General features: G+C 54.3%; 9 protein-coding genes across 9 annotated transcripts; 5 read left to right on the top strand and 4 right to left on the bottom strand.

Annotated features, from left to right (window-relative positions):
• Window positions 1-390: 390 nt before the first annotated feature.
• On the top strand, window positions 391-2044 carry KVR01_009845 (uncharacterized protein; the record flags this gene model as incomplete). Its single annotated transcript, XM_044786229.1, has 5 exons — window positions 391-606; window positions 663-782; window positions 853-1113; window positions 1288-1880; window positions 1930-2044. The coding sequence occupies 5 exons, from the start codon at window positions 391-393 to the stop codon at window positions 2042-2044; spliced, it is 1305 nt and encodes a 434-aa protein (XP_044641093.1).
• A 1658-nt stretch (window positions 2045-3702) lies between these two features.
• Window positions 3703-4523, bottom strand: KVR01_009892 (ESCRT-III subunit protein VPS20; the record flags this gene model as incomplete). The annotated part of the gene is made up of 3 exons (XM_044787029.1): window positions 3703-3915; window positions 4001-4364; window positions 4486-4523. The coding sequence occupies 3 exons, from the start codon at window positions 4521-4523 to the stop codon at window positions 3703-3705; spliced, it is 615 nt and encodes a 204-aa protein (XP_044641140.1).
• Window positions 4524-9632: 5109 nt separating this feature from the next.
• Window positions 9633-12048, top strand: KVR01_010027 (uncharacterized protein). The gene is made up of 3 exons (XM_044792170.1): window positions 9633-9769; window positions 9901-10786; window positions 10853-12048. Exons 1-3 carry the CDS (start codon window positions 9764-9766, stop codon window positions 11269-11271), a joined length of 1311 nt encoding a protein of 436 aa, XP_044641275.1. The 5' UTR covers window positions 9633-9763; the 3' UTR covers window positions 11272-12048.
• A 1222-nt stretch (window positions 12049-13270) lies between these two features.
• On the top strand, window positions 13271-17829 carry KVR01_009753 (uncharacterized protein; the record flags this gene model as incomplete). The annotated part of the gene is made up of 7 exons (XM_044781658.1): window positions 13271-13844; window positions 14281-14365; window positions 14580-14702; window positions 14767-14817; window positions 14880-15687; window positions 15739-17585; window positions 17653-17829. Exons 1-7 carry the CDS (start codon window positions 13510-13512, stop codon window positions 17827-17829), a joined length of 3426 nt encoding a protein of 1141 aa, XP_044641001.1. The 5' UTR covers window positions 13271-13509.
• A 648-nt stretch (window positions 17830-18477) lies between these two features.
• On the bottom strand, window positions 18478-19293 carry KVR01_009642 (uncharacterized protein; the record flags this gene model as incomplete). The annotated part of the gene is made up of 2 exons (XM_044788495.1): window positions 18478-19109; window positions 19194-19293. The coding sequence occupies 2 exons, from the start codon at window positions 19291-19293 to the stop codon at window positions 18478-18480; spliced, it is 732 nt and encodes a 243-aa protein (XP_044640890.1).
• A 215-nt stretch (window positions 19294-19508) lies between these two features.
• KVR01_009779 (uncharacterized protein) lies at window positions 19509-22290 on the top strand. Its single transcript, XM_044792409.1, has 2 exons — window positions 19509-19769; window positions 19833-22290. The coding sequence occupies exons 1-2, from the start codon at window positions 19616-19618 to the stop codon at window positions 20294-20296; spliced, it is 618 nt and encodes a 205-aa protein (XP_044641027.1). The 5' UTR covers window positions 19509-19615; the 3' UTR covers window positions 20297-22290.
• Window positions 21067-22197, bottom strand: KVR01_009720 (mitochondrial 54S ribosomal protein YmL9; the record flags this gene model as incomplete). Its single annotated transcript, XM_044783482.1, has 1 exon — window positions 21067-22197. One exon carries the CDS (start codon window positions 22195-22197, stop codon window positions 21067-21069), a length of 1131 nt encoding a protein of 376 aa, XP_044640968.1.
• A 244-nt stretch (window positions 22291-22534) lies between the features above and the next one.
• Window positions 22535-23548, top strand: KVR01_009883 (uncharacterized protein; the record flags this gene model as incomplete). The annotated part of the gene is made up of 6 exons (XM_044785493.1): window positions 22535-22607; window positions 22679-22718; window positions 22872-22975; window positions 23031-23134; window positions 23192-23341; window positions 23402-23548. 6 exons carry the CDS (start codon window positions 22535-22537, stop codon window positions 23546-23548), a joined length of 618 nt encoding a protein of 205 aa, XP_044641131.1.
• Window positions 23549-23727: 179 nt separating this feature from the next.
• On the bottom strand, window positions 23728-24692 carry KVR01_009773 (uncharacterized protein; the record flags this gene model as incomplete). The annotated part of the gene is made up of 4 exons (XM_044791565.1): window positions 23728-23808; window positions 23965-24292; window positions 24368-24574; window positions 24652-24692. The coding sequence occupies 4 exons, from the start codon at window positions 24690-24692 to the stop codon at window positions 23728-23730; spliced, it is 657 nt and encodes a 218-aa protein (XP_044641021.1).
• Window positions 24693-24945: the final 253 nt, after the last annotated feature.

Raw genomic sequence — 24945 nt, forward strand, 5'->3', positions numbered from 1 at the left:
CCCCGTGCTCCTGCGCGTACTTCTCTGCTTGCTTCGTCTGCCATTTGTCGCAACCTCCTTGGAGTTGTGGTCTACGAGGCGCTCCCGCCCGCAGACAGTGGGCAGCCCACCTTTCCTACCTTCCAAGGTTTCTTTTCTCTTGACTCTCGTCCTGCTCTCGGGCTTCCCTGGCTCAGCAAGCCGCGCTTGTTGAACCTATGCGCGTAGGGAGAGCGACGAAGCGACTGTTTGACGCTCTGGACTCTCGCCTGGAGCATCCTCGAACACTGTTCGCACACTCGTGACCCTCTTGGCCGCTCAGAGTCGATCTTCACCCCTCTGTTTCTGTTTCCATTACCCTGCTTGCCACATTGTATACCGCCATGGTAAGCTCATGAGAACTCGTTCGCCATGGGGAGGGAGAAGAAAACAACGCTGGCGGCCGCAACCGCCGGCAAGACTGCGAAAGAAAGGCACCAGAGAACGGGAAGGGACAACAGCGCCTGGACGGCACCCGTCCGAGCAGACCTGGTTGCCCTGCCAGAGAAGAACATTTCATCCAAACACAAGTCTTACTTCCAGGTCTTCGAGAACCATGACAAGAAGGAGAAAAAGCTCGAGTTCAAGGTATACGACACCGCCGAACTGCCCTCCTTTTGGAATGCCCAACTCATCCGACGCAGATTACAACTGACAAGAACCCTCCTCCCGGATTCGAATTCGTGCCTATTGGGAACCCCGAGCTCACTCAAGCATGCAAGGAGCTCTCACGGGAGCGAGATGCAATGATTTTCATTGTTTGTGTATGTTAAGCCCAGCTATTGTACTCACTACTTGCAGGACCTGTCTTTTAACGGCCGAGCGCTTTCTCAGACGGCAAAGGATGCCAACGCAAACAAATTGGCACTTCAGATGAGCCGCACTGGCCACCACATCAGGCGTACCATTGTCGAAGAGGCGCGTGCTCAGATCGGCGAGGAGGATGCCTCGACTGCATCGAACTCGGGGGAGCCAGAGCCGATTCCTGACACCCAAGAGGAATATAACGCGCAAGCCGATGCTGCTCTAAGGGATCTCTTCCCACGAATACCGAATACCGACAGGCAGATGATCATTGAGCATGCGTTCAAGCTGGTCAGTATGTGATGCTCCGTCAAGCCAGAATTGACTCTAACGCGCCGTGGCACCTAGGGGGGAACCTTCCAGGGACAGCCGGTTGTGGGCAATATGAAGACATTGCCTCTATCTCGACGCGTGCAACTTGCCGTTCTAGCCCACATTCGACACAATCATACCCGATATGATCAGCTTCTGAGGGAGGCTAGCTACGCGACCGCCAGGAGAGTCGTTGAGCAGCATTGTTTAGATTTCCTCGTCAAGTGGCGAGGGGACGAAGAGACCGGACGGGATCAGTTCGACGAGATTCTGCGCGAGGTAGTAGTCTTGTCAGACGATTCAGACGAAGACTCGGAGGACGATGAGTCCAGCGATGAGGACTTTGTCCGCATCAATACGGCTGTGGACTCCCAGCGCGGGTTTTCAGTGCCTTCGGGAGCTGGTAAATCTCCCACCGGGCCCGGATACTCGACAGGGTCGGGCTCGAGCAGGACGCTCTCTTATAAGCCTCCAGTCTTAGCAGTTGCTGCGAAGAGTGCTGGCCAACGTGCCAAGCCGCAAAGACCTAAGAAGACTAACCGTGGCTTCAAGCGTTACGAGGCTGTGGCCAAGCGCTGGGAAGAGGCCGTAAATCGCAACCGCCATTCCCAAAATACTGGTCCAGCCGGGCATGCTGCACCTATGGACAGAATGCCCAGCCAGGGGTCCCGGCGGCTTCCCTCGCTTGAGATTATCTCGTCTGGGCCCAGAGCTGCCTCCCCTCGAAACCCATTCATGACTACCACGTCAAATTCCCCTCATGGACACAATTTGGGCCAACCACCCCGTCCCGAGGACCGCATGCCGGTTGCCAACCTTGAACCCCAGCGATCCATACCCATGCCCAGCTATACTGGCCCTCAGACTGCACCGCACACAGGTTCTCGTTCTGTCCCTCCGGAAGCAATGATTGTGGGCAGGCGTATCACCCGTGTACCAGTCGGTTCACACCTGCAATCTGGTACTGCTCCACAAAGACCTTACCACGAAGAGCTGAAGGATTATCTTGTCCCATCCATCGAGCCTGTATCTCCTCACTCGGGACCAGACGTGCCTCTGTTTGTGCGTCAGGTAATTCGTGGAGAACCAAGAGCTCCGGAGCAAGTGCCCCCTGGACGCGCCGTCCCTTTCTCATACCCGCCACCTCTGCCAAAAAACAGAGCGGGCTTCCAATATGACCAGTCGGATACTGGCGTCAGTGAGCGACTGAATCCAACAATGCCTTTGCGAAATGTTGAGCAGGTTGCGATGCAACACGACCATTATCACAGACCACCAGCAAACATAGCGGGCACAGCGCCTGGGCATGCAAGAAGGGTCTACCGCGTACGAGAACCTATAGAGGACAATCGTCGCTCACTCGAAGCTCCCGCTGTAAGCTCGAAACGGGTCTTCCGGGTACACAGAGAAGCTCCCCCTTCAGTGTCATGGGAAGCAGATCCGGCACGGATACGGGATTTGAGCCCACCCCGTATGGATCAGTATGCGGGGCCCACCTTGCCTTCGGTGAGATATGAAAACAATGAACCTCGTCGCATTGCCTTTGGGGAAGCCAGCGCGTCCCATTACAGGAGACACGACCAAGCCTTCGTGTCGAGCTCGGCGCAGCCTCATCACCGCGAATCCGCCCGTGCACCATCTCCAGGTTTCCGGCAAGCTACTGCGTTCGCCCGGCCAGAATCATATGGCCCTATTCGGCCAGCAACGACGACGATGTATCAGGGTCCTCCAGCTCGTTTACACGAAGCAAGTTATGTTCCACAACACATTGCGGATTATCATCACAGAGGGCGAGTCAAAATCTTGTATGCAGGGTGTAGTCGTCACTAACAAAATTGTACAGCCATCCTTATCGCGAGACACCACCACGGAATCAACATGCACGGACTGGTTCCTCTGACGTTCAGTACCTCTATGAGCAGCCAGTTCCGAATCGAGATGTTGTCATCATTCGCCAATGACATCAACGGCATGAATTCCCGTGAGAGTCTGCATGTATGCGCATGGATTTCTTGCGGCTATCGGTTGCAGCTTTCTCTGGAAAGGGGGCCAAGTGGGCAAGAGGTCAATGGTGAAGTTGTGTGGCCGAGTGGACGATCAGTCAGCTCACTGTCTTTACGTGCATAGCGTGGCGTTTTGGTCTAGCGTTTGGCGCCAACCATGCGAAAGGCGTACTGGACCTTTTTCGAAAGGCAATTCATCCAGTTGCCTCGCATCAATCAGCATAGGAGGAATGGATTAGAGTCGAGGCAACTCATAGAGACAAAACAGTCACGAGATCCATCTGACTGCATCAACCGGGCGTAGACTTCGTTTTGAATCTTACTATTGCAGACCGGATGTGGTCTGCAGTGCAGGTGAACACAGACAGACACGGATACCCCAAAAGGGGGGGGGGGGAGGTAGATGCGCCTAGCTGGCACTGAAACTTCTTTATGGGTTCAATCATGTCCCATCCACTCAACGCCAGCACTCACAGTGGTGCGATTAATGACCACTATGTGATCCGCGCAAGTGCACCTCGGACAGCGCAGTCAACGCCTCACTCATACTACGGACCATGAGTCCTCATGATGCAAGCATGGCTTGCCGTTCAGGTTGCTTCTGTTTCACCCTCGCAGGCTGTGGATCAGCTACATCCTCGTGGGCGCGGAGTGCGGTGTCTGGAGCGTTGGGCAGCGGCGCCGTCAGTCCCAGCTCGGCTTCCATGGCCGCTAGCTCTTCCTCGACCTCATCCTCATCCTGGTTTGATATTTTACCCCCGAGCATCTCGCTGACCTCCTGCGGTGTTGAATGCACTGGTCAGCACCTGAAATCGTCTCGTCGGCCCGGAGGAAGTCGGCCGGACATGTGCATCAAAACTCACATTCTGATACGCGATGGCATCGGCCGTCTCGCCCATCAGCTTCTCGACATGCTCTATCCCGCCCATCTCGGCGTGTATCTCCTTGAGGACCTTGGTGCCTTGCTGCAGGCCGAAGACGACGTCCTTCTGTATCTGTGCGAACTCGACGTTGGCGGTCAGCTTCTCGAGCTGCTCCAGCTGGCCGTCTGTCTGGGCGAGCAGCGACTCCTGGTACTTCTTGCGGCGCAGGGCGAGCAAGGCGCGCTTCTTGTCGCCCTTGGCCAGCATCTGCTTCGCGATCTCGGTCTCGCGGTCGGTGAGGACGGTGATGCGCCGCTGGTACTGGTGCAGCTTGTCGCGCTGGGTTTTGAGGTCAAGGATGGCCCTTTGCGGGAGGGAAGCATTCCGATTAGCCATGTACTTGTGCGACCGGGAGCGCATGCGATCTGGGGATGGAGAGCCTCGTGGGGTGCATGGATTATCTCGGGGCGCTGGGGCTGCCTCACTTGTCCTGGGCCGTGACCCGACTGGAGCTGTTGCCCATGATCTCTTGCTTGCAGCATGTACAGGTGCGAGCCAGCAGTGTGGATAGCTTGCCTCTTCTTCCTTGTGCAACTGCCCTGTCAAGTCATGGTGAAGGGGCTCCGGAACGGACCAGAAGGTCGTGAGGGTTTCAACGCCGATAACGTTCCAGACGAGACGTTCTGACTGATATCATATGGCAGGTCACAGGCGTGCCCAAGGGCTGCAGCCAAGCGATTCGCCGGCCCGTTAAGCAACAACCCAGCCCGGGATAGGACCTGGAACTGCGCTAGCCAACCGCATTGAGGAAGGTACCTGGGTACCTGGGTGCCTCTAAAAACGTCACATGCAAGACAAGCCACCTCATGACCAATCCGACCAGGCGACGTCGAATGGGGAAAGGGGGTCCAGGACTATTCTTCCATATCAATTCCAAGGCTCAAATCTTCCAAGGTTGTTGAGAACTGTTCCGCAAGAATCATCGGGGATACACAAACGTCTCTTATCCGGGGCTTCAACCTCTGTAGTCCTGCGGGGAGTCCCTGGAAACCCTGATAATTGAATTCCTACAGCCGCTCGCCAAGAGGCACTTGCCACCAGTATACTCCTATTTGCCATGGTCGGCAGGTGGCCACATAGCTGGCAACTGCTTCATCCTCGCTGGGCTCCCAGCGTCAAAGGCTGCGGCGCCACAACTATTTGTACTTTTGGTTCATATCGCCCTCCCGCCTCCCGCTTCCACGACTGCGTCGTATCTACTTTCATATCCACACGTTGAGTCATGTTATAGTTTCCAGTGGCACCTGTCTCGTAGAACCCACCCCGGTCCGCGCGGCTTCCATTAAGACTGAGCGGAGACCAAGGTTTCCTCACAAAAGGGGTGTCCGCTTTAGCCATTCCTTGGCCATACTGTGACAGAAACAAATGTCCCGCAGGAACCTTGGAAGCAGTGGTGGCATACCTATCGCAACTCCGGTGTCGTCGAGTGCATAATACGAGCTTTACTAGGTTTCACACTACGCAACCACAATATCTCTATAATTCCCTTCGGGACACCCTCCTGTGGACAACGTAGCAGAGGTAGGTCATCTACAAGGGTCTTTAAAGACGTTGTGTAACTGTTTTGAGTGCGTGGTAGTGTTATGGTAATAGCATATGTGAGAATGTATTTGTAATCTCCAGCGTCTCGAAATGAGGACTGAAGTAGAACCGGAACCTGACCACACATACTTTCTAGGGTACAGATGTATCTACTGATATGGATATCAGCTCATTCAACAGGTCTATCCTCCGCCTATCGGCACGGGAAACTAGGTACCGAATTCATCACTTAACTAGTTATCTCAGAGGCACTTTGTCTCTACATACTTCTATCTTCACGCTCATGTCCAAGATATCACGAATGCATCTCTCAAGACTGTATCGTTGTCCTTGGCCGTTACAGCTACTCTGTCCACCAAATTGACATCCGCTCTAAAGCCTGCCCGCACTTGCTAGTTGACTCGTATTCCAGCCTACAACATGCCCCGAGGCACAAACAACGGATCAACTGGAGTTATTCTGAGTAACGTGATACTTGATTCTCGATATCATGTGACAGATAGAAGCTGCGTCACCACATTCGGTTAAGGCAACGCATGGTAAAATACTTTTTCACGGAAACTCACTGGTGACGACGGTATCTTTCTCGTCACTTTTTAGCAGCATACTTTTCTTGCCTGAATGATCATTGAGTTCGTTGGTCTATTAGTCTGTCCACCTTGAGTTTTAGTTGAATAGAGACCTTAGCGGTTTTGTTTCTAATTCCCTTACATATAAAGCGTACTTGGCTCCTTCATACAGTGGCAAACTCTCAAGATATAGCCTTCAAAGAAGACACAATTCCAGTATTTGAACTGTAATGAGAATGGATTCGTGAAACTTACTGTGACCACATATGCCAACGGAACAAGCACAATACCGGTTTCATGAAAGTAGAGACGAGTTCACTACATTCTGTACATCCGGACTGGAGATAGCTCCCATCTGATGTTTCCACTAGACGAACAAGTCTCAACACAGAGGTTGCTGGAGTGAGTGCGAAGAATTTTATGTCAGACATGGCTCTCCTCCCCTGACTTTTCCTATAGACTAGAGATTAAGATAATTCAATATTCGCAGCTGGTACCGCCCCCCTGACTTTCAGATTTCTAGATTATTCTCTGGTCAGGCACAAGTGAAGGCAATCAACACGCATGATCAAATTTGCGATGATTCCCCAAATTTATGTGAGCTTTGAAAACGATGCCCGAAGTACTTCACCCGCAACGCAGCCTCCCTTCATATCATCCAAGCCTCCTTTTTGAGATTTCGCGCAAGACACACGGAGATTACAGGAGTCTCCGATGGCGCCATGCTACTGAACTTTCAGGGAGCCCTTACAAAACACTAATGTCTTATTTAGGTGTGATAGAACTACAGAGGAACCTTAATGTCTGGGGAACCACACTTCAAGGGCGAAAACAGCACGGAAGCACTTGAGACAGAGGCAAAATGAACCTTGTCCAGTGAACCACACAACCAGAATTAGAGACAGCGGCAACGCCTTCATCTGCTCAGGAGTCCCCCGGAATCATCTCACGCGACCAGAGTTCGTACCACGTATCGCAGCCTTGGAACGCAGATGCAAGAGAGCAGAGCACTTGAGAACACCATCGTTCAGCAACAGCCCCGTGCGCGTCCTTGCGCCTGGAGAACACGTCGTTCCATGGCATCTTGTGGATAATTTGAGTCATGCATGATCTAGCATGACTATGACAGCCTCCGCGAAAGCGAGAAGCGTGGATACTCTGGGATCTAGCTTTTGAAATGGCAGAGATATGCGAGATCTCGGGCGATCTTGATCCCGCGAGAGTCGTGGTTCACTGCACATGTGCCAAAGGAGATGAACTGAATCCACCATTTGACGATCTACATAACATGCCCTGAGATTCCCCTGATTCAAGTTGGAAAGGAAGCCTCCCACCGATGTGATGTGGGCACGATATCTGCCGAGCATTCCGACCACCGGTAGGCCGAAGGCCGACTCGTAGCCTGCTCCACCGCCGGGGTTGCGGGGGCGGACCCGGATAGGGCGTCCTATATTTGGGAATCGTCGAAGCCGTGACCAAGAAGCTTGGCGCGGCGGTGTGGCCCTCTAGCACACAATGGAGTCGTTGCTGATTGACAAGCACATAAGTGTGTATCTCGATATTGGCTGTACCTAGGTATGGTTTCTTTGTGACCGAGGTTTGGCTTGAATGTGACTTGACTGAGATGACGGGAATGAAATCATGACCTCGGGAGTGCTAGCATAGCAACATTTGAAGACCTACTGTAAGACTAGCTGGCCATGAAATTATTGTGCTACAACTCGCCTTGACGATCGGTAAGGTCCGTTTTCCTTATTTAAAAGTAACCCCATTGTTTCAAAGGTTGTTGAAGGTAGGGCTGGATTTGAGTTTCACGCTGCAGTTCTGCTGACGAAGATAACGTTGATCGCAATAATACAACTTGACTCGGAAGCTGGGCACCAACTACGGAACACCAGACCGAAGACCTCAGAACGCCAGGTCTGAGTGTGATAGTCGAGTCAAGCCCATTGCCCAGAGTCATCATCAGCATCAACAACAGCGAGTTTCGGGCTCATCGTCTCCCGAATGATCGACGACATCCAGAGCCGCCCCCAAGCTCAGCAATCCAGAGTAACGGTGCTCGCGAAAGAAAAGTATATAAGTAGCCCGACGAATGCTGTTCAAGTTTGGATTTCTGTTCATCACCATCATCATCATCACACTCCAACAACTCCAACCAATACTTGACACAATCATTTCATACAATCACCAACCAATACTTTTTCAATATGCAGTTCTTCGCTATCGTCTCCCTCGCCCTCGCCGGCCTGGCCTCCGCCGCTGCCGTGCCCGAGAAGCGCACTTCCACTCCTCCTGGTTGCACCGATGCCTGTAAGCATCACTTTTCACGTTTTATGGGTCCCCGTCTTTCATACTTCGGATGTTCTGGAATGTAAAAAATAGGATCCGTGGCAGGACTGACGTCAGTAACAGATTACAACGATGGCTCTGACGGTTCTACCGGTGGCTGGGCCTGCAAGGGCTCCGACATTTGGGGCGACTGCACCAGCTACGAGTGGAAGGAGGCTCCTCCTTACTGGTCTGTAAGTAAAATATCGATATCCTCCAATTGCGCGAAAGATAAGGTTAACAATTGCTCCCTACCAGTGCATTATCAACTAAATACCCCTTTATCAATATTGAGGGGCACCGGGTTTTCGAGAATGTGCAGCACTATCACTCATCTCCCGAGCTACCATCAATCTTCAAGCGGACCTTGGTCTTGAGAGCGATGGAAAATTTGGCCACAATTCATGGAGACGGGTATTTATGAGCATATGCTTCGATTATTCGGAAGCATCACTTTCTTTGTATATTCATGAAACGGAGTCTCTTCGTTGGCTGTCAATAATAGTGATCATAACACCACCACATAAATGTCTGAGTGAATCATTCTCAATTGAGTTCAATTTCATCATGCACAAAGTGTTAGTATTTGCCAATGAATTCCTGCATGTTGATGCATCATCACAACCTAACGTATTTTTATCACTGTTATCGACACTGTATGTTTTCTAAACGCTGGGTCTTGAGCGTTTACCACTGTGCGAAGGCGCCATGCATGTCTTCGGATGTATGCAGAATAGAAGCGAAACCAGACCAGCTAGAAGCCACCCAAATTGCAGTGGTCCAGCTATATCCCTTCTGACGCTTTATTCCCTCGAGGAGCACTTGGCTGTGGTTGGACCGTGGGACAAGGCATTCAAATGTATGATGCAGTGCCGTTTTCTAAATTGTATTCCGAATCACTTGAACTTATCATATCTACTATCCTGATTCTTGCACCCAGCTTGATGTCACACATTAATCACTCGTTTGGTTGCCTCATAGTGGCCGTGCGCATAGAAGCATGTGCCCCACTTCGATATGCATGGAATCGCTAGTCTGTCCTGCCATGCTGCAAGGTACCTTGGTACCGACGAGCCATCTACCCCTAAGCGGTTGGAGGTCTGACGCAGCCAGGCATCTCCAAAAGGTTACGCCACCTCAACCCGTCGGATTCCTAGATATCTCGCAAACTACCTCTTCAAGTCGCCATTTCTTAGCAACTTGACGGACAAACTTTCCGTCATAGCACCGGTTCCATTTCATTACGCCATCTCGGTTCAAGATGTCGGTAAGCATCGTCCCCTGGCTCATCTCCGAGAGCATGAGCAGAAGCCAGGACTCAAACACCAGATGAAGCTCGGTTCATGCCTACCCACTCTCAATCAAAGCCACCCCAACTGACATCTTCTCCATTTACAGGACAAGGTACCAGAGTCCCCCACGACAGTGAAGCCACTGGACTATTCCGACGACGAAGACGTTCAAGAATCAGGCGTCATCAATATGGACGACGGCACCACCAAGCCGACCCCAGCATCAGGGGCTGCCACTGGCGCACCCACGGAGGCCTCAACCACCACCGCGGCTCCCCCAAACACGACAACAACTACTTCTCAGGAGGTTCCCCCCCCGAAACCCCCTCGACCAGTCACCGAGCAGCAGAAGAACGAGGCCATCTTGAAGGAGGCATTCCCCAGCATCGACGCCGCCGTCATCAAGGCAGTGCTGATTGCAAGCGGGGGGCAAGTCGACCCAGCGTTTAATGCGCTGCTGGGCATGAGCGACCCGGATGCTATCCAGCACGACGCAGAAGAGCAGCCTCCGCCGCAGCCTCCGCGACCCCAGAATGCCCAGTCCCAGCTCGAGGCGGACGAGGCCTATGCTCGCCAGCTGGCGCAACATTACGAGAGCCAGAGTGCGGCATACGAAGCTCGGACCTCCAACAGAGGCCCAGGAAACCAACCTCGCCGACGGCAGCAGACCGGCCTGAATCCAAACGAGCTGCACGATGACAGGGAGCACAGTTTCATTGACGACGACCTCCCAGTCATACAGGAGCAGCTCAAGAAGGGCTTCCAGGAGACACAGGTCAAGGTGAACTCGTGGTTCAAGGATATCAAGAAGAAGTTTGACGAGCAGTTTGACGAAACCGAAGGCTCGTCCCAGCAACATGGCGGCCGTGGACATTTTGCGGGGCGGGGTAGTGGGGATTCATCGAGGAGAAGCCGGGACTATGAGCGCTATGATGCTGATCCAGAGCTGCTTAGCGATGATTTTGCAGGGATGAAGTTCCACAGCGACGGCAGTAAGTACACGCCGGAAGTTGAAACCCAATGCCAATGCCAATGCCAGATGCTAAGACGTAACTCAGCACCTGCTGGTCGCCAGCAGGCACAGAACCCTAATCTGTTCAAGCCGCCGCCACCCTCATTGTCGCCAAAGCCGCACGATGGACGGAAGGTGTCGTTCAAGGATGGCGTCGAGGACATTGACATCTACAACACGTCGCCCAAGAACGCGGCCAAGGATTCGAGCTCGGCAACTGCTGGCGGAAAATCCAGCAAATGGCAGCCACTGTCCTCAGTCGAGCCAAGCCCCATCGCGGAGAACGACCCCTTCAGCCTTGGTGACAGTGACGACGATAAAGACGCCAAGGATAAGCCAGAAAAGGCGGGCATCAAACTGGAGGATACGGAGGACTCTGAGGAAAGGCTTAGGAAAGCTGCGGCGGAGGCGATGGCGGACAGTCTGGTGGATGACAAGGCCAAAAAGGAAGCCGCGAAGAAATAATTAAGCTCCAGGGCCAATGAGACCCTCGAGCGGCCTGTCGCTGAAATTGAAACATGGATTGAAAGCGTGGTCAGGATAAGACTCGCGGCACACAAAACACAGCCTACGCGTGGTTCCCCCTGGTTTGGAGCGCTGTCGTGAAGGTGCGAGTAGCGGTGGATCTGGAGCACCAAGACCTCATGCCTTGTTATTCGATATCCCTAGAAACAAACGTAAGCCTTGATTCCCCCCCAACAAGAGCTCTGCTGGTGGCAGTTGACGCTGCTGTGGCAGACACTCAAATGTTTTGACGTTCACCAACCCCCAGCGTGAATGCGATAGATGTTTTTGCCGTAGTGGGCATCTCTTGGGTGAATCCATATGCAGCACGCATGTTGTTACCGTCTGGTCTCCTCTTAGGTGGTTCTTTTCATCCGTGGATTTTCCCAATGGTCTTCAGACTCTTCGGCAAGGGAACTTGCGGAGAAAACCCGAGACGCGCTCAAAACTGCCGCTTCCACGACCATCAAAATGAAATGTGAAGGGGCCCTTATAGCCAACGGGGTCCCGGTTTGACGAGCGCGTCAAGCACATCACGTTCTGGTACGGCTATGTGGGTCGAAGCAATCGTCCGGGACAGGAAGGGCGAACCTAGTACCTAGGCAGGAACTCTAACTCAGAAGACCAGACCACCTCTTTGTCCCCTCTAGGATGACTGGTCTCTTAGGGGGGTGGATATATGCTGGCTGTGTATAATGATGAGTTCCGATGGGATGAAGTCTTGTAAAAAAATTCACCAAAAAAAAAAAAAAGACATGACACAGTCCAGTCCAGTCTACATACTTACTGCATACGGGCCTGTAGCGGTGCAGCTATCGTGGCAGTGTTGTCTTGCTGTGAGCACTAAGCACACGTCTAGGCGGACCGAGATAAAAGTCCCCAATTCAACTAGGCCAAGTGACGTCCAGTGGACTCCCCACCTTGGCCGCCCAGTTTTGCTACCAGGGTCAGGCCGGATACAGCTTAGAGTGCACGTTCCTGGGGGGCCGAGCGTGATTGGACGGCCCGTGACGAGGAAAGAGCCTCAAGGATGGCAGGATACTGGGAATGGGTGCGTTGGGCGGGACCAAACCGAGCAGATGCCGGGTTGACGCTGCCCTGCATTGGGTCCTGTAGCATCACGGGTACCTGCCAAACGTGCCTGGCGCCTCGTGCCTTTCAAGGTTGGGACGCGCCCACTCGCTCTTGGGCACAACGCATCAGGCTGTCCCGTGCTCTCTTCCGTCCCTCTGACTCGGGCTTCCCTCAAGTGCTCCCTACCAGACACAGCAGGTAGACTGCAATACCCAATACCCGATACCTCCAAGAACACACCACACAACGCCTCTGGCATCGGCAAGCCACGGCGGGCGCACCCTTCACAAGCCGCCCCTCTCACCTGTTCGTACGAGAGAACAAGCCCGGCGGGATTACGTTGGGTTTTCATCTTGTGCTCAACCGGGGTTGCGTCCTCTGCGCTATATCAAAATTAACCCACCGCCATCTTCAAGTTCTTGATGTATGATTTATTTTGCTTACACTGGATTGTCAACCCTGCCAGGACTGATCGAGTCCGGGTTCTCACTTGAAGAATTGTCTTCGGAACGAAAACGCTGTCAAACCCACCTACCAGGACCATCTGCATATAACGCCCAATCGCCTGCACGGCGCCTCGTCTAAGCTACCTGGGTACCCTACCTCCTGGCGGACTTCAAGTTGTAGCTTATCTGCCCACATACAACTACCCATCCTGCCATCTTGGTCGCCTGGCTTGTCAACACCATCTCACCGGCCAGTGAAGCTCGGCACTCCCGCCTTCTGCAGCCCCCAGCTTCACCTACAGGGGTCCATTTTCCCACGAGCCAGCCCATTTACATCCAGCCGGCCCCAGCACACCATATCACCCACTTGCTCTCTTGTTTCTGCCCCAGCTGAGTAAGTCTTCTTCATTTCCTACTACTACCTTGTCTGCGTGCAAGCCTGGGGCAACTTCTGCCGTCCAGTGCTTGCCGGGCATCCTCGTCCCATGCGGCTTTCCGGTATCTTGCTTCCAGTAGGTTTGAGCCCACAGGGCTGCGGCATTTGGACTTTTATATCTGAGTTAGACAGCAGTGCTTGGACAGCAGTGCTTTATTTAATTGCCTGTCTTGTACGAGCCCACTTTCTCCATCTCCTGGGTATATTTTCAACCAGCAGAGCGGTGCAGCGGTGACACATGGCATGTTCCTCATTGGGGATACGCTCCTGCCGGATCACCGCCTCACGTTTCCGCTGCGGATCCTCATTCTGGTCGTGATTGGCAGCCGCTGCACCGTCTTATATCTCCCTTTAACTGAGAGGCGAATGCTTGCGCTCTACGACGCAGTCGGACGGAGAAAGAGAAGCCTGCGAGTCTGGCCTCATTTACAACTCAGCTACTCTGGGAACTCGTCTCTGATTTTCTTCTTGTCAGGTTGCACAGAGACTACGGTATTTATCGCCACGCAGAGGAGACTGTGCGCAACAGTCGAAGCAATACCTCGTATTGGCCCATATCTGTACTGCAATTCCGATTGGTAAGGAGGAAACCCAGGGCCGGACGACTGATATCCACCTGCTTGTTGGGGTGTATCGGGTCTCTATCCACACGGGGACAAGTCCAAGTCGCACTGTCGGAGACGCCTTGTCCATTTACAGAGAAAGCTGCTGCTCGGGTTCGGACGTCACACCTGCGTGGGCCATACAAGAGGAGCCCGTGGCTGATACTTCGATTCTTTTCAGCCCAGTATTGTCTGAGACTGCTCGAGTCAATAAAATTCACGGCCAGCTTCCATCCTTGGGTGAATCTTTGCGTCACAGCCCGTGGCCTCCTCAGGTCAGCGGCTCCAAATTTGCACTATGTAAGTCAAACCCTGACTCCACGGCGCTGGCCACATTCTTTGCGCTCTACTCAGCCTGTGGCTTGTGCTGCTGCTGTGCGTCTGTCTCAGCTTTGGCTGATCCTCCAAGTAGGAAGTTTGGCAAGCAAATCCAGAAGCGCCAGCTTGAGGTTCCTGAGTATGCTGCCAATTTTGTCAACTACAAAGCACTGAAAAAGGTGTGTCTTGCCTCCAGGGCCTCCCCAGCGGCCTCCCCCTTCCCACTCTGGGATAGTATCAGCTCTGAGGTAGAAAGAGCACCACAAGAATCATCTACAGCAATCAAACAAGGAGCACATTGGGACTGGATGATATATGTTTCCCACGGTCCACTTTATTGTGCGACTAGGACGGCTGGGTGGCAGAATTGTCACTAACCACAATTCCTCATAGCTCATTAAAAAGCTTTCCGCAACTCCCACGCTCCAAGCTCAGAATGACCACCTTCAACACACCGTTAGCATAGATTCACAAGCCGCTTTGCAAGCGAACAAGGCAACGTTCTTCTTCCAGTTGGTATGTTGGCTTCCTGGAGTCCGTTACAACGACTCTGAACATACTGGTGCTAACTGTAGACCAGGAAAGGGAACTTGAGAAGGTAAACGCCTTTTATCTCCAGAAAGAAGCAGAGGTGTGTTACCGATCAAGTCCCTCATTGACTCGCGCATACACTTTCTGACGCCTGATCCGTAGCTCAAAATTCGTCTTAAAACCCTTCTGGACAAGAAAAAGGTCCTCCAGTCACGACATGGTATATCAAGACGCTCAGCCAAGTTCACAACCCTGCAAGAGGGCTTTCAACAATTCGCCAACGATCTCAACAAGTTGCAGCAATTTGTCGACATAAATGGGACGGCATTCTCCAAGATCCTCAAAAAATGGGACAAGACTTCCAAGTCCAAGACGAAGGAGCTCTACCTTTCCAGGGCCGTCGAGGTTCAGCCCTTCTTCAACCCGACAGTTATCAGCGAGCTCTCTGACCAGGTCACAACGAGCCTGCAGGAGCTCGGTGCTTGGGCAGATGGCGACCACGTCAGCTTCGAGGGACAAGGACGACCGGACCATATTGTGAGCAGTCATCATCTCCTGGGCACCGAAGAAGGAGATGCAGATACCGTCCTCCTTGAGACTGTCCTTTCGGGGAACCTCGACTCTCTGAGAGACCTCCTGGGGCGTATGCGAGAAGCAGTGGAGCCCAACTCTACAATAGACCTGTCTTTGATGGAGAGGATCACCAGAACCTTTCTTGCATCTATCAATGAGGCCCCGCAGGAATCTCTCCAGCTCCTGCTTGACACAGGCTTGGTGGATATCCAGTCCGAAGATGACATCAATGAGCGCAACTGCTTGCACCAGGCGACCATCTACGGCAACTACTTTGTTCTGAACCTCGCATTGGAGAAAGGCGTTGCAGTCAACCGGACGGACGTCTACGGCCGCGTACCATTGCATTATGCCAGTTTACATGGCCGATTGGACATGATTAATGCGTTGCTGGCTGGTCAGAACACCCACCCTTTCGCCGTATTCTGATTTACTGACCCGGAATTAGTCGACGCCGATACCATCAATCTCATCGATCACGATAATTTCCGGCCGTTGGTACATGCCATCATACACAACAATCTGGACTGTGTACAAATTCTTGTGGAGAAAGGAGCCCAGCTGAATTCAATCTCAGACACCGACCATGCCCCACTGAACCTGGCATGCAAACACGGTTCGCATGCAATCGTCGAGCTGCTCCTCACCAAAGGCGCCCAGATACTACCAGACGCCGAGGGTCTGTACCCCCAGCACCTTGTGGCCAGATCTGCCAGGAACCCAGAGCTGCTGAGTCTACTCAAGCATTTTGGTGCCGACCTAGATCAAATCGACAAGCTATACGGGTGGACACCGCTTGTGCATGCTGCTAGCGAGGGCAACGTTCCTTGCTTGCGAGCACTCCTGGACGAAGGCGTTGACGCGAATATTCTCGACGAGAAAGAGCTCTCCGCGCTTTACTATGCAGCGTGGGAGGGTCATCTAGAGTGCATGAATCTGCTGATATCCCTCCAAAGCACGCCGGCCAAGGAACCGAGCCCAAGGGCAACCCAAGTGTTGCCGCCATCATTGGGCCCAATGGCCCAGACGCAGGACTCTGAAATAATGTCACTGGATCCAGACGGAATTCCCGACTTAGAATTGCCTCCGCCCATCATCCCGCTACGCAGATACGGACACAACTTTCTGGACACGAAGACGGTCGTACAGATCAGTTTTGGTGCGGATGCTGAACAGCCTCTCGTGTTCTTCCACGACGGCAAATACCCGGCCGCGCGGTTGACCATCTCATCCAAGGCCGCAGACTTCATTCCTAAGAATATCATCCTCCCATTTACCGAAGATACCCGCCTTGTTTCTTTCCAAGTCGACAACCTGGACACTTTTACGCTGGATTTCGATGTGTTCCCTACCTATGGAGCGAAGGTCATTGCGAAGACTGTGGCTTTGCCCAACACCTTCCGGGCCTCACTGAGCAGTTCTGCCAGCTGCTGCCTCCCTTTGTTTGACCCCCGGCTTCGTGCGATCGGTCAAATCAGCTTTACCACGCAGGTCATCAAGCCTTTCCAAGGAAAGCCTCTGGAGATCACCGATTTTGAGACGTATTGGAAGGCGACTCGGCAGTTTGATCGCCATATCAGCAGTTTTGTCACGGGTTCCAGTCTTGTTGGCAATTTCGTAAGACTCTATGTGCAGCAGACAAGAGATGGTGTTGCGGTCCTATGGCCTACTAGAACGGTGGACATGGGCACAGAAGGCATGGCGGTTCCTCTGTCATGGGTTACTCATGCGCAATTCGATCAGATGGCCCGCTCGTCAGCTTCGAGGAAGGCTCTTGTAGCGGGGGCCCTCGACCAGCCGACCGAGCTTCAGGAAATTCATCGCCATTTCGCGTCAGCGGGGCTCACCCTTGCGGAGGCCCTCGACGTATTACCCTCTAACATCAACGTCAATTTGCACTTCATCTACCAAATAGCCGAAGATCACGCCCATCCACAACCACAGGAGTCGAACAGCCGCGGTCTCAATAGCTTTGTTGACTCGGTGCTGGGGATTGTTTTCGACCACGCCCGCGTGCAGCGTGCACAATCTCAGCAGAGCGGAGGCAGCACGGCAGTCCGGTCCGTCGTATTCAGCTCGTACAGCCCTAGCGTCTGTACCGCACTGAACTGGAAGCAGCCAAACTTCCCCGTGTTCATGTGCAACGACCTCGGCCGCGAGGAGGTCTCAATGGCACCCCCGCAGATGATCGCGGCCGCTGTGAACCACGGCCGCCGGTCCAGCTCTATCAAGGAGGTCGTCAGGACGGCGCAGAGTAACAACTTCATGGGCCTGGTGGTTGCCTCAAGGCTCCTGGTATGTGATACCGATGCCCCCTCACACCTGCTATTCCTGACGTGCACCCGTACTGACTCGAATGTAGAAAATGGTTCCTTCGCTTGTGGACGCTATCAAGGCTCAAGGACTCGCCCTTGTAGTCGACAAGTCTTCCGAGGCTGGACCGCTCTCCGACCCCCCGCCTGAAAAGCTGCCACCAGGGGTGGATGGCGTTTTCAAATACACTGGCGTGCTGAGATTCACAGACTCGATAGACATGTAATCACTGGGGACAAACTTTTGTGTTTCTGTTCTGACACACAAGAAAGCACCAGATCACTGCCAACACAGTGGCACCGCAGGAAAATGGGAAGAGTTCTGATCATGATGCTGTTATACACTGTGGTAGCAAATACTGCCGAGATGATGGAATAACAAGCCGAATTGTGGCCCTGACCAGGCAAAGCTCAACACGCGTTTCGGTCCAACACGATGAGGTAGACTTACGAATCCAGATCCGAAATGCAAGCTTATCATACACACGAGTGGAATTGACAGGCAGACATGTGTGGCAATGGCCACAGTGGGGGATACTTTGGTTCTAGTCAATATCTGTGTTTTTCTCTCGTGGGGAACAGATGCACTCTCAACTGCGATGGCCGAACTGGACCTGGAAGGCCGCGGTTCTCTTGGCCACTCCGTGGCCTGTTCATTACACACTATCGGACATATGCCATCTCTGCAAGAGCCTGAGCTGGGACCTTGAACAGGCCAAGTGATTTTTGATAATGTTCTGTTTAGGGGTATCTAATATCATACGACTCGTAACTCACGCGTGTCTCATTCTCCGACACATGCAATACTGACACAGCAACGCCTGCATGGATGGCCGCCTCGTAGACAAACGGTAGAGAACATGGCCTGGAGATTCTCAAGCGCCCTTGTAGTCGTACCTCAGCGCCGTCAGCTCCCTCTCCGGGTCGACGTTGGCCATCAGCAGCTTTGCGACGATGACGACGGTGTACACGATGGCGGGCAGGTTCCCCAGTCCGAGCCAGCCAAAATGCTCGCTGGCCCCATCGCCGCGCCGGCGCACCAGCAGGCCATACAGGACCAGCACGGCGCAGAGCCCGACGTTCAGCAGCGGCAGGTGCTTCTCCAGGGGGCTCTTCTGCGGTGCGACGCTGAAGCTGCTCGCGCGCCTCCGGCGCCGGCGGCGCTGGCTAAGCGTGCTGATCCCGCTGCTGCTGCTGGGGCCGCCGCCATAGCCCTCGCCCTCGCCCTCGCCCTCGCCCTGGGCGTGCGCCGACGCCCCGGGCCCGGAGCTGGCGCGGCTGTCGAGGGCATGGATGCCGGTCTCGGTTGGGGGGAGGCTGAAGAGGAGGAATATCGTGCTCGCCAGGGATGTCAGCCCCAGCACGGCTATGAGGGTTGTCGAGGGGCGGAAGAGCGCGAGGAGGTAGGGTATGCACGAGAGGATGGGCAGGGCGAGGAGGATGATCTGGTACTGCTGGTTGTTGGTTGCGTTCTGCTCGGCGAGGTCCTGGATGAGCTTCTCCTGTTCTGTTCGTGGGCGGGTCAGCCGTGCTTGCGTACGGGAGGGGCCTTGTTCCACGATGCGCTCCAACGTGACACCAGGAAGCATACCTTCCTCATCGAGGACCTCGGGCGTGCTCCCAGTGGAGCTCTCGTCGGTGGGGTAGTGGAATGTGCGACGAAGCCGCGTCCTTGCGCTGCTCATATCCATATTTCTTCGCTTGTTGCACCAGGCTGCCTAAGAACAGGCCCGTTGGTGGGCTGACGACGTGAACTTTAAAGGTGGTCACTCGTATGTGCTGGCAAGGTTACATGGGGTGCAGTAATAGAGCACGAGGCGGACGGCAAATAAGGTTTGGGAGCTGAGGTCTTGCAGCTTTAGGTGACGTCGATCTACCCAAGAGCCGCTGCCGGCCGCGGGAGAAACAGGGGTCTCAGGCCCGCACCCGAGGTGGGATGATCGACTTCAGCCTCGAATTATTTCCACGTCTTTTGCTTCCCGACGACCAATTTGCACACACACGGTCGCAGACATGTTACCAAGGCCGATATGCAGGACGACGGTCCTCCGAGCACTGAGATCCCCGGCCTCTAGGAGAGCCCTTGCGCAAAGACGGTCGCTCATCGCCGCCCCGAAGCCTGGAGATGGACCTCTGATGGAAAGGCGGGCCGACAGGGAGCTGCCGGGTGAGCCTCACCGTCTTTGACTGCTTGTTTGGTTTGCTGAAGGACTGACATGGTCACTGGCAGATGTCGAAGCAAGTCGGTTCCGCTGGTCGCGCACGCTGCCCATATTCTTCACCATTGTCGCCGCCGCCAGCGTCGCCATCTTCAACTACCAAAAGAGCTCGTCGCCCGTCGTCTCGTCCACGCTGTACGCGCTGCGCCACAACGCCAGGGCCCGCGAGTACCTGGGCGACGAGATCTACTTCCAGCAGCAGATCCCCTGGATCAGCGGCGAGATGAACCAGCTGCACGGCCGCATCGACATCTCCTTCTCGGTCAAGGGCACCAAGAACTCGGGCGTCATGCACTTCGCGAGCTTCAGGCCCACCCCCAAGGGCGTCTTCGAGACCACAGAGTGGAGCCTTGAGACGAGTGACGGCAAGAGGATCGACCTACTGGACGACGGGGACCCATTCCGCGCGATGAGGGTCCCCGGCGGTTTGGACGATGACGAGGACGAGGGCACCACGAGGGGCTTCAGGCACTAGATGAAGCTTTGGGGCACGCGAGGTGGACTTTGCCATAGTCATGGGAGATCTGTCAATGGTCCTAGCAGAACAACACCGGGGTTGCTAGTCTCGAAGCAACAACGACACGCCCGTGCTATACAAGCAGGGACTGCGAGCCTGTGGCAGCCGAATTGTGCGAGGGGTAGCACTTTTCGCGCTCTTCAGGACAATCCCCCAAGCTCTTGAATCAGCATCACAGAAGAGTGACTGAGGAGCAACCCACAGGCCCTCCTCGGCCTACGAGCCAGGACCGTAGAGGTAGCTCGACTGCACCAAAAAAGAAAATACTCATGTATGATTTGGTAGATACGCTGTTAAAATAGTCCCAGAATCTACCCCCAGTGGTTCAGAGCCACTGCCCTGTTTATCTAGGTACTCGCGCCCGAGTCCCTTACAAATGTTCAGATCCTTCACAGCGTGTTGTACATAATTTGTACATAACAGTAGCAGTGGATGCAAGGTGTATTTGGGGGCCAGATTCATACTACGTATCTCATCAGCTATTTCACTGGTACCAGGCCGCGCAAAGGCAAGACATGGATGCGCAAACAGGCCAGCGTGGTCTTCTGGGACCTGCCAATCTTTAATAAAACTCCAGCTTACACCCACGTTAAGCTTTGTGTTTCGCGGTCTTTCCTGCCACGGCCGGGGTATGAGACTTGTCGTAACTTGCAGAATATTTGGTCAAGTTCATTGCATGCTTCGAAGTGTTCCCATGCACATTTATTTTGTTTGCCAGAGTACTTATCCTACACAGTGGTCGGGGTCACGGCCTCCTCGGCGGTCTCCTGAAGGCCCATCTGCACAGCCTCTTCTATCCTGCCCTCTTTTCTCAACCGCTTGAGTTCCATGTGAACCCTCCGTGCCTCGTTGAGGTCTTCTTCGGCAGTGGGGAACCTCTCGTTCAGCGCCTGGTTCATCTTGTCAATGAACTCCTGCGGCGGTGGGTCCTGCTTGACGGCGTCCGAGATTCTGACCAGCGCACCCTTTGGTCCTGGCACACAGCCCTTCACCACGATGATACCCAGTTCGATGTCTACCCGCAGCACGGCAAGGTTCTGCATGGTCACCCTCTCGTTGCCCATGCGCCCGGGCATCTTCTTGCCGGGCAGGATTCTCGAACCACTTCCTTGTGACGGGCCGACACTACCCATTGTCCTGTGATTCTTGGAGTTACCGTGACTGGCCTCCTGCCCGCTGAATCCGTGCCTCTTCATGCCACCAGCGAAACCCTGGCCCTTCGAGTTCGCCCTGACGTCCACCCACTGTCCCTTGTGGAACCAGTCCGGCAGCAGCTGCACGCCCACCGGTGGCGCCAGCCCCCTCTCGTCGCGCACCTGAAACTCCACGAGGTGCTCCTTGGGCGGGATTCCCTTTGCCTCGTAGTACCCCAGCAGCGGCGCGGTGACGTTGCCGGGCCGCTTGGACCCGCAGCCCACCTGCACGGCGCAGTAGCCGTGCTCCTCGCGCGTCTTGTGGGCCACAACCTGGCACTCCTCGACCTGGAGCACCGTGCAGGCCATGCGCTTGCCGTTGTGCGTGTAGTAGGCGGTCATGCCCTTCTTGGTGGCAAGGATTCCGGTCCGGAGGGGCGTGTTGCGCTCCTTGCGCTTCTGGGCGGCCGCGGGGGTCGTCGTGGGCTCCGGCAGGCCGTTGCCCGAGTTGTACTTGAGCTGGAAGCTCGAGCGCTTGGGGAGGGTGCTCCACCCATACTTGACGCCGCGCGTCTGGGTGGTCTGCGCGGCGACGGCGACGGAGAGGGCGGGTCGGAAGGCTAGCGACGTCGCCTGGGGGTGTTGTATGCCGGCGATGAGGGCCGACGGTGCCCGTGACGGTCGGGGTATTGATGCCCAGCACCTCGCTGGTATGTTGGGCGCCATTGTCGCTGCGCTGCGTGTGAAGCGAACGAACGGCGATGTGAGGTTGTGGTGCGAGGCCGAGATACCAATCCACCCGAAATTTGAGGTTCTGGCGTCGCTGTACCCGGCAGCCGCAGCAGGCGGACCACCTGCAGGGTTGCCTGCCCCGGTCGTAGAGGAAAAGTCGTGGGGATAAAATACGGGCCACAGCGTAACTTACGGTCTTATAGCGCCCCCCAAAGACCGCCCACCCACCAACCCTTGGTGGCCGTCACGACGAGCCTGATAATTGCCCAAACACACCCAGCTCTTGATTTCTTTTGTCCATCCCCCAGCCTCACGGCCTTCTGAATCCAAAATGGTGTATTACTTTACTTCCAACGTGGTGGACCCGCCGGCCTACGTCTACGTGGGCAAGGATAAGTTTGAGAGTGCGTGACAGCGAAGCCTGGTGCCCGTGACCATGATCAAGGGTCGAGCGAACACTTACAGATCCAAACAGACGAGGACCTCATCAAGCACGGGTGGGAAGAGGATGTTTGGTTAGTTCATCTGGGCACTCATGCTCTCTGTTTGCTGCAATAGTGTGCTCACACGGCTGCAGGGTATGAGTGAGACCCGAGCTTGTGAAAGCCTTCACCACCGGCCTGACTTGTATTCCTGGTGTTCTAGTTCCATGTCGACAAGCTCTCCAGTGCACACATTTACCTGCGGCTGAGAGAAGGCGAGACTTGGGAGAACATCCCCGAGCCTCTGGTCACGGATCTGGCACAGCTTACCAAGGCCAACTCCATCGAAGGTATGCCATACCGCCGTCGATTATACGAGGGCCCGTGTGCTCAGAGATCTGCCAGGTAACAAGAAGGACAACATTACCATCATCTACACACCATGGTCAAACCTCAAGAAAGACGGCAGCATGGCAGTCGGTCAGGTCTCCTTCCACAATGACAAAAAGGTGAGCCATTCCCCACGCCGGGAGACGTGGAGGCTCCTTTCCTGACTCCTCTGCCAGGTCAAGAGGGTCCTTGTGCGCGAGAGGGAGAACGCGATCATCAACAGACTCAACAAGACCAAGGTTGAGAAACACCCCGACCTGAAGCAAGAAAAAGATGACCGGCAACGCGAGCTGCGCAAGAGGGACCAGTCCGCCCAGTTGGCACGGGTACGTGTTTTGTGCTGCTCATCCCAACAATCGCCAGTTGGAACTAACACTCCTCTGCAGAAGAAGGAAGAAGCCCGGATAAAGAAGGAGAGAGAGCAGCTGAAGTACCAGAAGGATCACGCCTACGATGACATCTTCAGCGAGGAGAACATGGCGGCGTCAAGTAACCAGGACCGAGATGAGAACTGGGAGGACGACTTCATGTAGTTAAGACGGTGTGGCTGCGACGAGCCACATATGAATCCAAGAAGACTGGGGATTACGCCATGATAGGAGATCTCCCAGGGCGGTAGCCTGCGTAAAAAAGGACGTTATTCCACAAGGCTTGTCTGACAGGAGTCGATCCCATAGAGGGTGTTACACAGGAGGCCGTCCCACTGGGTTGTCTATTGACCAACCCCACTGCCCATCTGATTGATGTCGGTTCCCTTGAGCTTGTGATCATTTGGATTGGCAGCGGCCTCGTACTATGGATCGAGTTAGTCGTGTCTATTTCCGTAGTAGTATAGCTTCCCAGAAAGTCACTCTGTGGAGCCGAAGCAAGACGGACGCTGCAGACAGCATCATGGAAAGGATTGCCAGATACGCAATTGTCATGCATGGCCAACAGGGGGCACACTCACAAGGATATTTGCAGGAGCGCGCCCGATCTGGGTCCATTCGCCCTTGAAACCGAGGTACGTGATCCTCGTGACGTCCTCCTCGCCGTCGCCAAAGTTATCCGGGAAGAACAGGGCCAGGCGCTGGACCTTGCCGAACTTGGCACGCTTCACGGGGATGTCCTGCACCTCTGAGGTCTGGGAGAGCTCGAACTCCTGCTCGGCGGGCGTGTCCTCGGCCGCCTCGAAGTCGACATCCTCCCTGTTCTGGAAGACCTTGAGCGTCTTGGGCGCGCTGGCCGACTGCGAGGTGCGGATGAGGATCGAGTGGAGCTTGACCTGCCCGGCGAAGCTGGAGAGCGGCGCTTCGGTATTAGTGAATCTGAAGTCGTTTGCCAAAGCAGAGGGTAGGTGTGTTGATGCTCACGGAACATTGATGATCAACTGCTCATCGGCATCGCTGGCAACCTCGGGCTGGTCGCTCAGCCGGTCGGTCCACTCCTTCTTGGTTATGGCCTTGCCAGATCCGTGCACGCTCTCGTTGAGAGTTGTGATGTTGTCAAAGTCGATGTGCTGGTAGAGTGAAAACTGCAGCGCGGGCGTGATATCGTCCGAATGGTCATGCTCATCATGGCTAGCAGCCTCTCTGCGTTTTAGTCACCGGCGACAGAGCGCTGGCATATTCGGGAAAATGAGGAAATTGGGACTTACTGGTGGCCATGATGGCCATGCTCGTCATGACAGTGAGACATGGTCGACTTCTGATTCGGAAAGTATGGGAAACAAGTGGTTTGTTTGGCTGTGATGTAGGGTGAGAGAGAGGTTCATTGCACGTACGGAGTACAGTAGTAGCTGATGGCTTTTCTGTAAGTCACTGGCTGCAGATCGGTCCACACCCAGCTAAATAACCCCGACATCAACAGTGCCACTTAATCAGACCATTTAGCAGCAAATAAACACACAAGTCTAAATTGTGTATAAAAATGTAGTTTTAAAATATTATCT

This window comes from Diaporthe batatas (genome assembly GCF_019321695.1).
Source record: "Diaporthe batatas strain CRI 302-4 chromosome Unknown Contig00012, whole genome shotgun sequence".
Taxonomy (NCBI): domain Eukaryota; kingdom Fungi; phylum Ascomycota; class Sordariomycetes; order Diaporthales; family Diaporthaceae; genus Diaporthe; species Diaporthe batatas.